Here is a 14,870-nt window from a genome sequence, read left to right as displayed (position 1 = left end):
AAAGGAAGCTCTAACTGTCAGGACCGTGTCCGGCACATGGAGAGGCTCAAACATATTTGCCGAGTGAGGAGGGGAGAATGGATGGGCAGGGTTCCAAAGCCGAGGTTGGCCAATTCTTTCTGAAAAGGGCCAGGTGGGAAATATCTTACATTTTCTGGCCACAAACAGTCTCCATCACACATTCTTCTTTGTTGCTTTTAAAAAATAATCCCTTAAAATGTAAAAGCCATTTTTAGCTCATGGGCTGCACAGAAATAAGCCAGGGACCGGACTAGCTTGCCCGCCACGGGGAAGTCAGGGAACCAGGCCTGGGGTACAGGTGAAGCTGTCAGCTCCTCAGGGAAGTGAGAAAACCTGAAACAGGTGAGGGGCACTGGGGTAACGAACAGGCAGCGGGGAGCTCACGGCATCCCCCCTCGCATCCCCCTCCTCTGAGGAGCAAAGCGAGTCCTGGCATTGGGTGTGAAGAGCAGGAGAGGTTAGAAGCACAGGATGGGAACAGAACATTGATAAGCAGCCCAGGATTCAGCCACAGATGGACAACACGAACGGGGTGTGTTCTGGAAGATGATAGGAAATGGGGGAAGGACACCCTGAGAACCACAGCTTGTGATGCTGTAAAAATCCAAAGGTGGTTGGTGGCACACTTGTTCCCAATAATATTGGATTTTCCTCATATTCTTCTTCGATAGAATTACTTCTAGAAACAACAAAGGGATATGAGCTTATTTGTGAATGACCATATCAATATTAACTTTTATTAAGGGCCTATGATGATTATTTATTAATGGCTAAGTTACAGCCATATCTCATTAATCATATCACGAGGCTCTAGCATTATCTCTGATTGACAGATGAGGAAACTGAAGCTTAGAGAAGTTAAGAATCTCACCCAAAGGCACAAAGTTGTTAAATGATAGAGCTAGATGAACCCAGTCGAATCTGTCTGACACTCAGTCTGTGCTCTTAACTTACCACGATAAGGTGCTAATTAATGAATTACTATCAGCGTGGAGGGCGTCTCTAGTAACAAGTCCTATCGTTACTCTGCCTTGTTCAGACTTTTAGATGAGGACGTAGATGGTATACTTAGAATACCTCAGTACTGTGGGTCCAGGAAGAGTAGGGAATACAGGATTGTCCCAAACTGGCATGGCTCACTGAAGAACAAATGTGACAGAGGAGAGAGTATAATCCTTTACCTAGGTCAGAAACAACTGCACAAGTGCAGTGTCTTAGCTGTGTGGTACGCAGGGAGGGAAAATGCTTGGTGGTTTCAGTCACCTCACTTTAAGGACTGTGGTGAGCTACGGGGGAAATAGAGTAAGGAAGCTCTTCAGGACCACTGTGTCGGGAACCACTAACGAGACCCATAAAGCCTTCTGTGATTGAAAAATAAAATTTAAAAAGAAACTCATAAAGTCTTAGAACAAAAACCCAAAACCTGGTGGTAATGGGGGTTGGGGGATGGGGTGGGGAGTAGAACAAAGTCCTCAATATTTCTGAACGTTTTCAAAGAGGACAAGTTAGACTTGTTCTGTGTGACCTCTGTGGTCAGACCTGGGAATAATAAGTGAGGCTTCCACAGAGCCAGAGCTCAACCCAGCATGAGGAATAACTCCCCCGAGTTAAACCTGTTCAACGTCTGTAACCGGTTGCATCGGGAACTCATGCATGCCCTGCTGCTGGATGTGTTTTAAAGGGAGACTGAACAGGCATGTATTATAACTCACTCTAGATGACCTCGGAAGGCCCTGCCTCTGAGCATGTCGATGATGAAAGCATTTCTATACTATTTTTGAAAACTTCTCAGCTTTCTCCTGTTCTGTGTTTGCAGCCTGACTTGGCACAGTGATAGATAGTCAATGGTGTGTATATTGCAGAACTTCTGTTTTGAACCTAAGTTGTACAAATTCTGATTTTTCACTTACAGTGTGACAAGATGTTTAGCACACCAAGTTAGGCTTTGAGTATTTCTCTGAAGTGGATGTGTCATTTACTTGTGTATAATTCTTGCCAAAGATTACACTGAATTTGTACTATATTCCTGCCAATACTTTTTCTAAACCACATTCTACGATAAAATTTTTGATAAGTTTACAGAGGAATGTATCTATACAAGGGTACCTTGGAATGCTCCCTTTCCTTTTAACAGATTGTACTCAAATTTACAGGGTAAATTTGTTTCAGGAAGGATATAATCTATTCACTTTCTGAGACCATATAATTAGTTCTTTAACTTAGTTCTGAAAACTGCCTTCTATTTTTGCCCTGTTTTTGTAGTATATATTCAAAGTTTTAATTTTTCAACATTATCAATAGAAAGTTAACTGGATATATATTGTAAATCTCTAGTTTGCTATTTTAAAGATATTAAAAAGCATTTATTTTTGTTAGTTACCATCACTAAGTCTTTCTGACATTCATGAACAAAGTAGAAACAAAAAATAGGAAAACTTTCTATTTTCAGTTTTAATCCTCTAAAGTTTACCTAATAATTCAGTGGGCATACTAATTGAAAAGAAATACTTTTTTTTTTTTAGGTGTAATTCCTTTTCATGGATTTTCAATGTATGGTAAGTTGGGCTTGAAAATATTCACTGTTTTATTACACTTTAGAACATTAAACATGAAGATCACACTTTATAGCACATCACCACACACTTAAGTGATTGTGAACTTTTAAACATTGAGTTTCGTATTTGTTTATATGTCCAATGAAAAAAACAATGTCGTCATAATTGCTCAGCTGGTGATTGCTTGACAAACTAGAATTAAAACAAATTGAGACTCATTGACACAGACAACAGTATGATGGCTACCAGAGGGAAGGAGGGTAGTAAAGGATAAAGGGGGGCAAATATATGGTGACAGAAGATTGTTGTCCGCACTATTGCTGCCCCCAACCTTTAGCCTAAACAGAATTACCTTAATGCCTTACTTTTGTAAAAAGAATCAGCAGTAAATTAATACTTTTCTTTGTAAAAAGGCCCTCAGTGTCCTACATCAGATAATCATGGTGAATGATGTAACACAAAACGTTGAAAACTAGCCTTCAGTGAAACGGAGTCAAGGGGCCTAGAACCTTTGCCTTATGCTCTCCTTGATGGTGTCAGCTGGGGTGACTGATGCTGTAATGTCATGTTGCTGTGCACACCAGTAGGCTGGGGAAATTGTGGATTATAGGGCGCTCTGCTTTATCTCTTATAAATATGTGAGGAACGTAAAATAGAAAATCTACAAAGGTTAAGGACATAAATTTTACCTCTAATAATAAAAAATGCTAGCCCTTTTGTCCTATTTTAATAATTTCACCTGTAAGCATTTTTCAACCAAATTTTAAAAGGGGTACTAGGATGATTTGGAGTACAATTAATGATGTCAGAAAGTTTAAATCTTCTAACAATTCTCAGAGCACAAAATGCATTAACTCCTGATTGTTCACATTTCTAGTCATTGAAATAGTCTAAGGTTTATACACACAGGGAGAAAATGTTTGCTAAGGAAATAGATGATGCTATAGAGTTTAAGTATACTACTTTAGAAAAATATGTTAATTATCCACAAATACTTGAGTCGCAACCACTTATTTAGTTAGAACCAGTAGAATAGAATAATCATAATTCATCCCCCCCCAGGAACTCTAGTTAGTCCCTTACCACTTCAGTTTTAGTTACTGTCTTTCTTTCAAATTATAATATGTATGTCTTTTAAAATTTGATTAAAACTTTCATCTAATTTAAACTTGTCTATGAATGAATATTCCTATAAGAGATGAACTTACTCTTTCATTTTTATGAATTTATCTTTTAAATTTTAGTAGTTCTGCAATATTACCAATGATTTTTTTATTCTTTCAGTTGCACCACTTTGTTTTCTATACAATGAACCTTCCAAATTGTATCAGATATTCCGTGAGATGTATGTGCGTTTTTTCTTCAGACTTCATTCCATCTCTTCTCATCCTTCTGTAAGTTCATAAAAAGCTGGATCAAATCAGACTCTAATCTGTTTTTTATTCAAGAAAAAGTCTCCTACTCAAACTATAAAGCAACAAATTTTCACCTCTGATGTCACCAACAAGGTTCTATCAAATAAACAAAAGAGAAGAAGAAACCGATATTTAAATATTTTGGTAATAATTAAAAGGGGAAAAGTCCTTTATCAATTGCATTTAAATGATCTTTTCTGTGTTAAAAGAAAAACATAGAAATGTCTGTATTATCCTCTTTGGCAAAAATGCCCACCTTCCTTGAAGGCTGATTTCCTCACCTGTGGAATGAGGTTCACCTATGGAATTGTGTTTTTGTAGCCTGCAGAGCTGCAGCGAAGCCGACAGAGCACCCGGGTGGCACTGGCTCATGGCAGGTGTCCAATCAGTGCTGCTGTTTTTATTGCTCTGATTATCGTCATCACCTCTTCTTTGTTGTTAATGAAAATCAAAAAATGTATTTGTCACTTATTTTTCAGTTTCATGTTTGGCTAATTCTCAGTTATCATACTAGATATTTTTCTTGTATTTATTCAATAGGTAGCTCCTTTGGCCTCAATATGAAAATCAAGAGAAGCAGATTGGGCATTGAACATTTTTATCTGTCTTATTTTGGCCGGTCCTTTGTTGTATCTTCTCCCTGCTATGAGCCTGAGTAAAAGAGGTGCTTATTTTCAGTTACACTTTTTTCCACCTCTGGGCCTGTTTTGAACAACTTGACTTACTCTCCGGAAGAAACATTAGATTGGAATGTGTCGAGGCTACCAAATTTCCCCAAAGAGGCAACCGTCACCGCTGCTAAACTACATGGTTGTCCTTTATCCCCCCAGCAAACTTTATATTCTTATTCCCCTTCCTCCACCTCCAGTTTGCTCTCATGCATCACTAGTGACAGCTGGCAAATAACAGAAACCAGGGCGTCACCGATGCCCAAAGGAGGCACCACCAGTTACCCTGGTTTCTTCTCTCTGAGACACCTTGACTTGGTGCTTATCTTACATGAATGCTTAATCTAGAATCCTCTGAAATATATTAATAATTCTCTTTTCTAATGCTTCATTCTTAGCATCAGATTTCTTACACTCAGATTCTATACCATTTTATGCTTCAGAGTTTTGACCTGGCTGTTCAGTACACACCCATGGGTTTTCCCCGTGCAGAGCTCCGAAGCTCAACACTGAGCCGTCTGGGTATTCCTCTGTCTCCATGCTGACCCGGAGGTGTCCTTTTTCAGCTAATTGATTGGGCCAGCCCTGCCTCTGCCCTTTCTTTATTCCATGAAATAAAGACTTAGAAGTGGCCGGCTCCTTTTCTGGCTTGCACCTAGACTGAACTATTTGGAACCATTACAGCCCTTTTTCTTTAGAAATTCAAAAAGAGGATTAAAAGTTCCTTACCAAAATCAACCCTGAGGAATGCTGAGCTGCAAGAAAGACTTTATTCAGAGTTGTCAAGTAAAAAATGCACTTGCAAAACCATCTGCTTAAATTGGTTACTTCCCGTACTCTACAAATAATGCCCTTTTAGGAAAGCAGATTTCAGTAAAAAATAATCTTTATATGAAATAATAAAAAATCGTGTTTGATAACTTTCTGGTGCAAATCTCAAGCAATCAGCAGTCAGTCTTTCCCTGTGGATGGATTTCAAAGAAAGTGGAAAAAATCAGGAAATTCTTTCCCTGATGGGTGAGGCAGCTGGCAGGGAAAAGCTATGTGGGGGGAGAAAGTAAAGGGTGTGGCCGTGGCACCAGAGAAATACCTGGAAACTGGCATGCTTCCAGAAAAAACTAATTTGCTGGGCCCAAGTGATAATGCATGGCTTACAAAGTGGCAGCTTTTCTATAAAATGATGTTTTCTTTGGACTCTGAATATTACATACCAAGTTATGTGGGGAGCCTATTGTGTTAAAAGGAGGCTCCATTGCATATCTGTAAGAGTAGGTTTCCATAAAGAGGGATAAAATGTATCTTTAAATACAATGTTGGAAATCATTAGTGTATGTCCTGTTTTTGACTCTTAAACAATATAAAAAATACGTTGACAAAAATATTTATGTTGATACTGGTTTTCTCATTTTCATTTGAATAATTTATCAGCAGAGTTAATTTTTAAATACTAAAATATGTATTCCTCTTGTGACTTATTATTGTTGGCAGGGTATTGTGTCGCTCTGTTTGCTATTTGAGACTCTTCTTCAAACTTACCTTCCCCAACTCTTTTATCATCTACGAGAAATTGGGGCTCAACCGTGAGTATTTTTCTCTCCTAATTGAAGAATAGATTGGTTGACATTAGAAGGTTCCTTTTCATCATTGTAAATCACTTGCAAAGATGCAGTAATTTTTCAGAGAAATTAAACTAACAGTTTTTCCCTAAAAAGCAATTATCAAGTAGTAAATTGTAAGTCTGCATTGTACCGAAAATTCTTGGAAGGATTATTTGCTAGGATTTTTGTGCCTGGTACAAGAATCACTAAAATGAACTAATTTCTATTCCTAATGAAAGGTGTTGGCCAAAACTGAAGCAAAAGTTTGTGGAGCAAATACTCCCTGAGAAATGTGATAATACTAAAATTAAGTCAGTTTAGGCTAAATTGATCAGAGAGCACTTTATGAGAGCTATGTAAGTTTAAAATTTGCTGTCTTGTTAAAGGAAACTAAGTCAGTTACCTATCAATGGTTGTACACTGTGATTTTTCCTTCCAAAAGTTGGAATATTTGTTCATATTTCTCAATATGAGCTATCAGTGAATATGAAGGATACCTCTGTACTTAAATTTTATTGGTTCTCTTCTCTCTCTCTCTCTCTCTTTTTTAAATAACAGTGTATATAAGGCAACAGAAATTTCTAAATGACTTTACAATGTTTTGTTAACTATATTCTCTGTGCAACTATTTCCCCCTAATCAGGAGGGCATATTTGAAAGGAGCATTAACTCTTTGAGGCCACAAAAGGCGTTAATGAGAAATGGAACAGTTTAGTGTTTATCTTCTCCACACTTAAATCCACAGCAGATGGATGGATGAGTGGGTGGGTTTAAGAGACAGACCTAGATTCAAATTCTAACTCTGCTAAATTGTATAATCCTGGTAAAGTTATTTAAATTATCTAAGTCTCAATTTCTTTCTTTAAATCAAGATAGTTTAAATTCCTCATTTTTTAAATCAAGAGAATTTTTACCTCATGCAGTTGTTTCATGATTGAATGATTAGATAGCTAGCTCGCTAGCTAGATAGATAATATATCTCTTTCTTTGTCTCTCTGTTTTTTTCTATAAAGCACCATTGAATTTCAGACTTCTTAGATCTTGGAACTGCCATTTATAAAAACAACATCTCATATCATACATTGATAATACTAAGTTGATATTCTTTCCTTGGTAGCCATTAAAAAACAGGAATCTGTTAATGATAAAAATTATAAAACAAGAATGTGATAGAAATATTGTATATTGAATATAACTAGACTTTACTAGAATGAAGACAGTTGATTGCTGGAAACTAAAATTCTGATATTTGATTTTTTTTTCTAGCCTATTTATACACTTTAATCATTAAAAGTAAATTTATTTTAATGACATGATAAACATTAAAATTCTTATGCAGGAAAAAGTATAAAAATTCAGTTGTCAAACTAGAAATAAATTTTTTAAAGGCTTTCATGAATTAAAACTGATAGTGTTGGAAGGTTTTTAATTCAATATTTAATTTCTTTAATAGATATAGAACTACTCAAGTTACCTATTTTTTCTTGATTAAGCTTTGGTACTTGGTTCATTTTATCTGTTATCTTATTTATGGACATAAAGTTACTTATAATATTCCCTAATTATTCCCAATTAGCCTTTTGGTATCTATAGACTAAGAGTGACTTCACCTCTCCCAATCCTGAGATTGATATTTGTATCTTCTCTTTCTTTTTTATTCTGCCTAGAGCAATGGTTCTCAACCTTCTGGCCCTTTAAATACAGTTCCTCATGTTGTGACCCCAACCATAAAATTATTTTCGTTGCTACTTCATAACTGTAATTTTGCTACTGTTAAGAATCATGTAAATATCTGATATGCAGGATGGTCTTAGGTGACTCCTGTGAAAGGGTCGTTTGACCCACAAAGGGGTCGCGACCCACAGGTTGAGAACCACTGGCCTAGAGGTTTATTAATTTTGTTCTTTTTTGAAAGAGCTGGTTTGGGGTTTTATTGATTTTCTCTATTGCTTTTCTGCTTTAAATATCATACCATAAGCTCTTATGCTTATTATTTTCTTCCTTATGATTACTTTAGGTCTATTTTGCTCTTGCCTTGCTACTTGTTTAAGATGAAAGTTAGATCAGTGGTTTGAGAGCTTTCTTCTTTTCTAATAATGTTATCAATTGCCCTCAAAGGACTGCTTTACCTCTGTCCAACAAATTTTGATATATTGTGCTTTCATTGTCATTTAATTCAAAATATTTCTTAATTTCTCTTGTGACTTTCTCTTTGACTCTGGGTTATATAGAGTGTGTTGTTTAATTTCAAAATAGTTATAAAAATCTATCATCTTTTTATTATTGACTAGAGGCCCGGTGCACAAAGTTCGTGCACTGGGGGCGGGGGGGTTGTCCCTCAGCCCGAACTGTGCCCTCTCGCAGTCAGACATCCCTCTTGCAGTCCGGGACCCCTCGCTCTTACAGCTCAGCTTGCTGCTCCTTAGTGCTGCCGCAAAGGCGGGAGAGGCTCCCACCACCACCGCTGCACTTGCCAGCCATGAGCCTGGCTTGTGGCTGAGCAGCGCTCCCCCTGTGAGAGCACACTGACCACCAGAGGGCAGCTCCTGCATTGAGCATCTGCCCCCTGATGGTCAGTGGTCAGTGGGGGGGTGGGGGAGGGGCTGTAAGTGGTTGGCCAGCCGGCCCCGCCCCCGATTGGGTTCGGGGGGCCGATCAGGGTCAGGGTGGGCCGGGGGGAAGGAAGAACACAATGTGGTACTACTGTTCTAATAAGATGCTATGAGAGATCCAGTAAAATGAGATTAGTTGAAGTTAATAATTTAGACTTAAAAATCAAATGAATTTAAACATTTTAAATATCCAGTGGCCAAAAGTTTCTTTGGCATCTCTAAAGAGTATTTTAAAACCAACCAAAACACCTCATTTGTCAATATTATTTTGTACTTTGTATTTTATTCTATTGGAACAATAGTTTTCTCTTTCATATTGAGAAATTTCTGAAACTTTGGGTCTTTTTCAGTCTTACAAGAATTAATATGACACCAACAAAGACAATATCTGGGTCCCTTCCTCTTGCTTTAAGAAAATAGCACAGATATTTACCTACATAATAGTATAACAGTTCCATCAAAGAATTTGTCTAGCACCTCTCAGGGGCAGAAAAATGATGTTTATATAGTAATGGATAGTACAGAAGGGATCAAGCCAAAGAGTTCATTTCCTGATTCCAGAGATAAATTGTTTTTGTAACATAACCTGATTATAAATAGTGGGCTCTCATACCTCTTAGGGTGTTTTTTGGGGGCGGGGGGAGGGGTTGGAATTTAACTGTGTTTTCTGGTCGATCTTTCAGAGTTATGATAACCCCTCCTCTTTAAAATGAAGGGTTTAAAATCAGAAATCTATTTCTTAGTTCCCTTATAACTTTGAAACTATTTTTCTTTGTCTTCAACAATTCCTTTTATTCACCCTATGTAGCCATTTGACTGAGATGTAGGAATATAATTTATTGCGTAGGAAAATTATGCAGCTATCAAGCACTCTTTCAAGTATTTTGAAAAAAAAAATTCCAATGATCATGGCTTGCCTGAAACTGTCAAGACTCCAAGATCAATTCACTGATAGCTAATTAGTACATACCCTGAAAAATAGAAGGTAGACGTGAGTCTTCGAAAGGCTGAACTGTAGCATAAAGGAAGGTCAAGCAGATATAATTCTTCCTCTCAATACTTTGAGACCAATCATTTGAAGACTCATGGTGTTATAAATACCCAGGCGATTTCTAAGATTCATTTAACAACAGAAGTGGTTGGGCTCTTCTAACCTTTTGTAAGATAGTGCCTTTTCGAAAGAAAGGAAAAAAACCACTGGTAAAATTTATTTTTTTTTCTTTGCTTACAGACTTCGAATATCATTTAAATGGATGGTTCGAGCTTTCTCTGGATACTTAGCTACAGATCAACTCTTGCTTTTGTGGGATAGAATCCTAGGATACAACTCTCTAGAAATTCTTGCTGGTAAGAGTAAGTGCTTATTTGTAAAATACATGCTGTTTCTATAGTAAAGCCCTTTTCCTTTCTAACATTCACCATCTGTAATTGGAGTTTAAGTCTACACTTATCTGTCATTGTTAATTCATGGAAGGCAAGTACTGAGGTTCTGTGATCTAGATACTTCTGTGTAACTGCCCAACACCAGTCTGTTCTAGTCTTTCTTTTTGGCTCCCAGGAAAGTCCGTTTCTCCCCCTTCACCACTCTCAGTCCAACCAGGGCTTACCGTCTCAGCACCTGGCAGACCTGTGCAGCAGAGTGTAGACACACACTCCACCCTGGATTCCTCTGACTGTCTTAGTGTTTGTTCTGTGCTCCATCTCAACTCCTGCCTGAAATCCTAACTGACACTGAGCCTCCCTGCGCTTCTGGACTTCAACTTATACTGAATTCAAAACCTTTTCCTTTTTGCTAGTGGTCTCTGACTCCTGCCCTGGTGGCTGAATTTCCTTTTAGGTATTCTCTTAAACCAAAAATATTTTATGGTTTTTTTTCAGGAAGTCAGATTCACCTCTCATTTAATAATTTAGCAGTTCTTACAACAGATATTACACAAGGCAGCTGCATAACACATAGAGCACAGATTCTTACTGATTATATTATTGTGCTTCTCTTGTACAAAGTAGACTCAGTTATTTTTATCATTGGTATTATCAGAAAATTCAAATGCATATTACAAGGTTTTTATAACAATGGATGGAAAGCAGAAAAGTAGGCAGAGTACTGGGTCCGACCTTCTCCAGTTGTGTGATATTGAATAAGCTATTTAACCTGTGTAAGCCTTTGTTTCCGTATCGTATATCACTAGTATAGTAAGACACCTTTCTGGGCTGCTGTGGAAATAATGCTTAAGTGAAGATGTTTTTCTTATCAAAGGTTCTCTAGGGACCATATTAACATATTATTGACTGCTGAGAGGTCTAGAGTAATTGGGTGGCATTTTGAAAAGGAAAATTAGAGTAATAATAAAATGTCATAAAGAGAAATATCACCCCTGGTGTACTCAGAGATATCACTTACTGATGTTTCCTATCTCAATGGTTTTTAAAGCCCATCTAAATATGAGTAGGAAAGAATGGTCTACCCTCGTCTCCTTTGGCTAAATGAAGGGACACATATAAACTAGAGAGATAGAAGGGGTCTCAGAAGTCCTCAGGTATCATCTCTTTCACGCGTTTCTCTCCAGCAGTCCACATCCCCTGAACACTTTGGTGCAGGGTAGTCCCTGTCTTACCAGGTTGCCCATTTCATTTCTGGATGATACCACTTGCTGAAATGTACGCCCGGTAAACCAGGGTCATCGGCATGGTTTTTCTACTCTCAGAAACCCCTCCTTTCACCAAAGTCTTCTGTTTTCCCGGCTAAATGGACTTATTTTCCCGGCTAAATGGACTTGTTTTCCCGGCTAAATGGACTTGTTTTCTGCTCCCCTTGCTCAGGCAACAGGATTTTAGTCTTTCCACCAAATACCTCTCCTCAGGGTGGGTCCTAAGTTTGGAAAGTATTGTATATAGCTTTTTGTCTCATTTCAAAAAGATATTAGTGTGTGTTAATGAAAGGGGTTCAGTATAAGAAAGTACTTTCTAATAATTAGGACTTTCCAAAAGTAGAGTGGGCTTTTTAATTGTCACCTGAGGGGTTGAAATTTCTACTATGAAAGAAATGCTGAACTAGAAGGCCTTCAAGGTCTCTTCCAATTTAAATTTTCTCTTTTTGTGGCTTATCGCCCTTCAGGAAGCTGAAGTAAAAGAGGCATAAATTAATATTGAATACTGCATTTGCTCTAAGCAGGCACATGCTATGAACTCAATACCTTAAGTAAAAAGTTACTGATGAATAGGTAGAAATTCAGTCCACACTGTTGCAGCCATCTACTCTTCCTGCGTGGTTTTTAAAAATCAACAGGGAAGAATTATAGACCATGTAGAATGGCACTAGACTGAGGGGTGCTCCCACCATGGAATGCCAATCAAGAGCCACGGGGCAGATAATTTCAGGTAGATGGATACAAATTAGTTTTGATTATTTAAAATGTTTTGTTATTTTTTTTGTTATGAATATTTGGGATCCACCTTTTTTTGCTCAAATGAGTTATTGAATATAGTCCTTAGAAATATTTTAGTAAGTATTACTGGCTTTAGTTGTGAATTAATTAGAGCCTTTTGTAGAACAGTTTAAAGCAAAGGTGCCTTAATATTCATGATAGAATTGCTTAAAATTAAAGTAATGAGAATAGTTTAAAAGACCAAAGTAAATATTAGCATTTCTATATATCAGATGAAACATGATTTCAGTTGAAAACACCCTAAAGTATAGACCTTTTCTCCCGGGCAAACAAAGCCGTGCTGTGGAAGGGCTGGGCAGAGCAAACAAGAGCAGGCAGAGAGGAACTCCTGTGATGCGACACCAAGATAAATAAAGGTTATGAGCACATGAGCATTCTGGGTGCTAAGGTCACTTAGTGACCTGCTCTTTCTTCCCTCCTCTACATTTGGAAAAACAATTTCCCGCCATGCAAACTCTTTCCTGTACAGCAGATCTGACCCTCCTGCCAACCTCTCACTGACTGTTAAATTATGCACAGAAGGGGAAGGCATGCTCACACGCCTTAGCTTCTGAATGTCTTCCTGGTCAAACATGGTTCCAGGTACTGGGAAACCATAAAGACGTTGCTGGTCCACATACATGGTTTTCTTTGATATTCTTGTAAACAAAGAAACTCAGTGACTTTACAGTACTGAATAAGTCGTTACTGCTAACCCTCATGTCAGTAACATGGTGATTAGATGCTCCGGCCAGAGCCCAGGTGTATTCAGCCTACTGTTTTATTGTTTTTTAATTAAATCTTTATTGTTCAGATTATTACAGTTGTTCCTCTTTTTTCCCCCCATAGCTCTCCTCCACCCAGTTCCCACCCCACCCTCTGGCCTTACCCCTCCCACTGTCCTCATCCATAGGTGTATGATTTTTGTCCAGTCTCTTTCTGCACCCCCACACCCCTTTCCCCCCAAGAATTGTCAGTCCACTCCCTTTCTATGCCCCTGGTTCTATTATATTCACCAGTTTACTCTGTTCATCAGATTTTTTATTCACTTGATTTTTAGATTCACTTGTTGATAGATATGTATTTGCTGTTCATAATTTTTATCTTTACCTTTTTCTTCTTCCTCTTCTTAAAGAATACCTTTCAGCATTTCATATAATACTGGTTTGGTGGTGATGAACTCCTTTAGCTTTTTCTTATCTGTGAAGCTCTTTATCTGACCTTCAATTCTGAATGATAGCTTTGCTGGATAAAGTAATCTTGGTTGTAGGTTCTTGCTATTCATCACTTTGAATATTTCTTGCCACTCCCTTCTGGCCTGCAAAGTTTCTGTTGAGAAATCAGCTGACAGTCGTATGGGTACTCCCTTATAGGTAACTGACTTTTTTTCTCTTGCTGCTTTTAAGATTCTCTCTTTGTCTTTTGCTCTTGGCATTTTAATTATGATGTGTCTTGGTGTGGTCCTCTTTGGATTCCTTTTGTTTGGGGTTCTCTGCACTTCCTGGACTTGGAAGTCTATTTCTTTCACCAGGTAGGGGAAGTTTTCTGTCATTATTTCTTCAAATAGGTTTTCAATATCTTGCCCTCTCTCTTCTTCTGGTACCCCTATAATTCTGATGTTGGTACGCTTGAAGCTGTCCCAGAGGCTCCTTACACTATCTTCGTATTTTTGGATTCTTTTTTCATTTTGCTTTTCCGGTTGGGTGTTTTTTGCTTCTTCGCATTTCAAATCTTTGGCTTGATTCTTGCGCTCCTCTGGTCTGCTATTGGGTGTAATATTCTTTATTTCAGACCGTGTATGCTTAATTTCTAGTTGTTTCTTTATCATAGCATCGAGGGTCTCATTAGTTTTCGTGAAGCTCTCCAAAAGTTTATTGCAAGCCCTCAAAATTGCGTTTTTTAGCTCTATATCCTCCATTTCTGTATCCAGTAGTTTGCTTTCCTCCATTTTTGTCATTTGTGACCTGTTTCTTTGTCTCCACATTTTTATGCTTCCCTGTGTTGGTAGAGTGGCTTTGTGTGCTAGGTGTCCTATAGGGCCCAGTGGCTCAGCCTCCCCAATTACCTGAGGTGGACACTCTTGGTGCACCCCTTTGTGGGCTTTGTGCACAGTCTTGTTGTAGTTAAGCCTTGATTGTTGTAGGTATCACTGGGAGGAATTGACCTCCAGGCCAATTGGCTGTGAGAATCAGCTGTGTCTACAGTGGGAGAACTTCTGTGCTGGAGACACCCTTCTGGGGCAAGACTTGCTTCAGTCGGGCTTTGGTGCTCACTGAGTCTTCCCCCTGAGTGTGTCCCTTATGGATCTGAGGAGTTGTAATCTGGATGGTCCCACTCTGCCCACTGGGTACACTGGCTCTTGGATCTAAGGAGGTGCTAATTTAGCCTCTGCCTGAGGCTACCCAGCAGGAGCTACGAGGAGATCTGCAGGTTCCCCTTCCTTGTTTGGGGTTTGGAGGTGCCTAGATGAGGCCCTTTTTTGAAGCAATGCAAGCTGCTGTGGGGCCTTGGAAGTTCTGGGTCTGTCTGGCCCAGCTGCAGTTTGCTAGGTAATTTTCTTGCAAAGGGGGGCCAGG

The 14,870-nt window shown here is 38.5% G+C and overlaps 1 protein-coding gene across 4 annotated transcripts in view; it reads left to right on the top strand.

The window, feature by feature from the left end:
• TBC1D19 (TBC1 domain family, member 19) overlaps positions 1–14,870 on the top strand; it is a 105,279-nt gene that overhangs the window by 86,928 nt on the left and 3,481 nt on the right. For 3 of the 4 annotated variants that reach the window (XM_014548907.1, XM_005877655.2, XM_014548909.1), the window contains 4 exons: positions 2,544–2,576; positions 3,861–3,970; positions 6,148–6,239; positions 10,101–10,216. In XM_014548907.1, the coding sequence (XP_014404393.1) occupies positions 2,544–2,576; positions 3,861–3,970; positions 6,148–6,239; positions 10,101–10,216 (351 nt within the window). The remainder of the gene's footprint in view (positions 1–2,543; positions 2,577–3,860; positions 3,971–6,147; positions 6,240–10,100; positions 10,217–14,870) is intronic. The other variant, XM_014548908.1, reaches the window with a different exon arrangement.

The sequence above is a fragment of the Myotis brandtii genome, unplaced genomic scaffold, assembly GCF_000412655.1.
Source record: "Myotis brandtii unplaced genomic scaffold, ASM41265v1 scaffold525, whole genome shotgun sequence".
NCBI lineage: Eukaryota > Metazoa > Chordata > Mammalia > Chiroptera > Vespertilionidae > Myotis > Myotis brandtii.
Note: the sequence above shows the minus strand (reverse complement) of the source record. Positions and strands in the feature narration are given on the sequence as shown.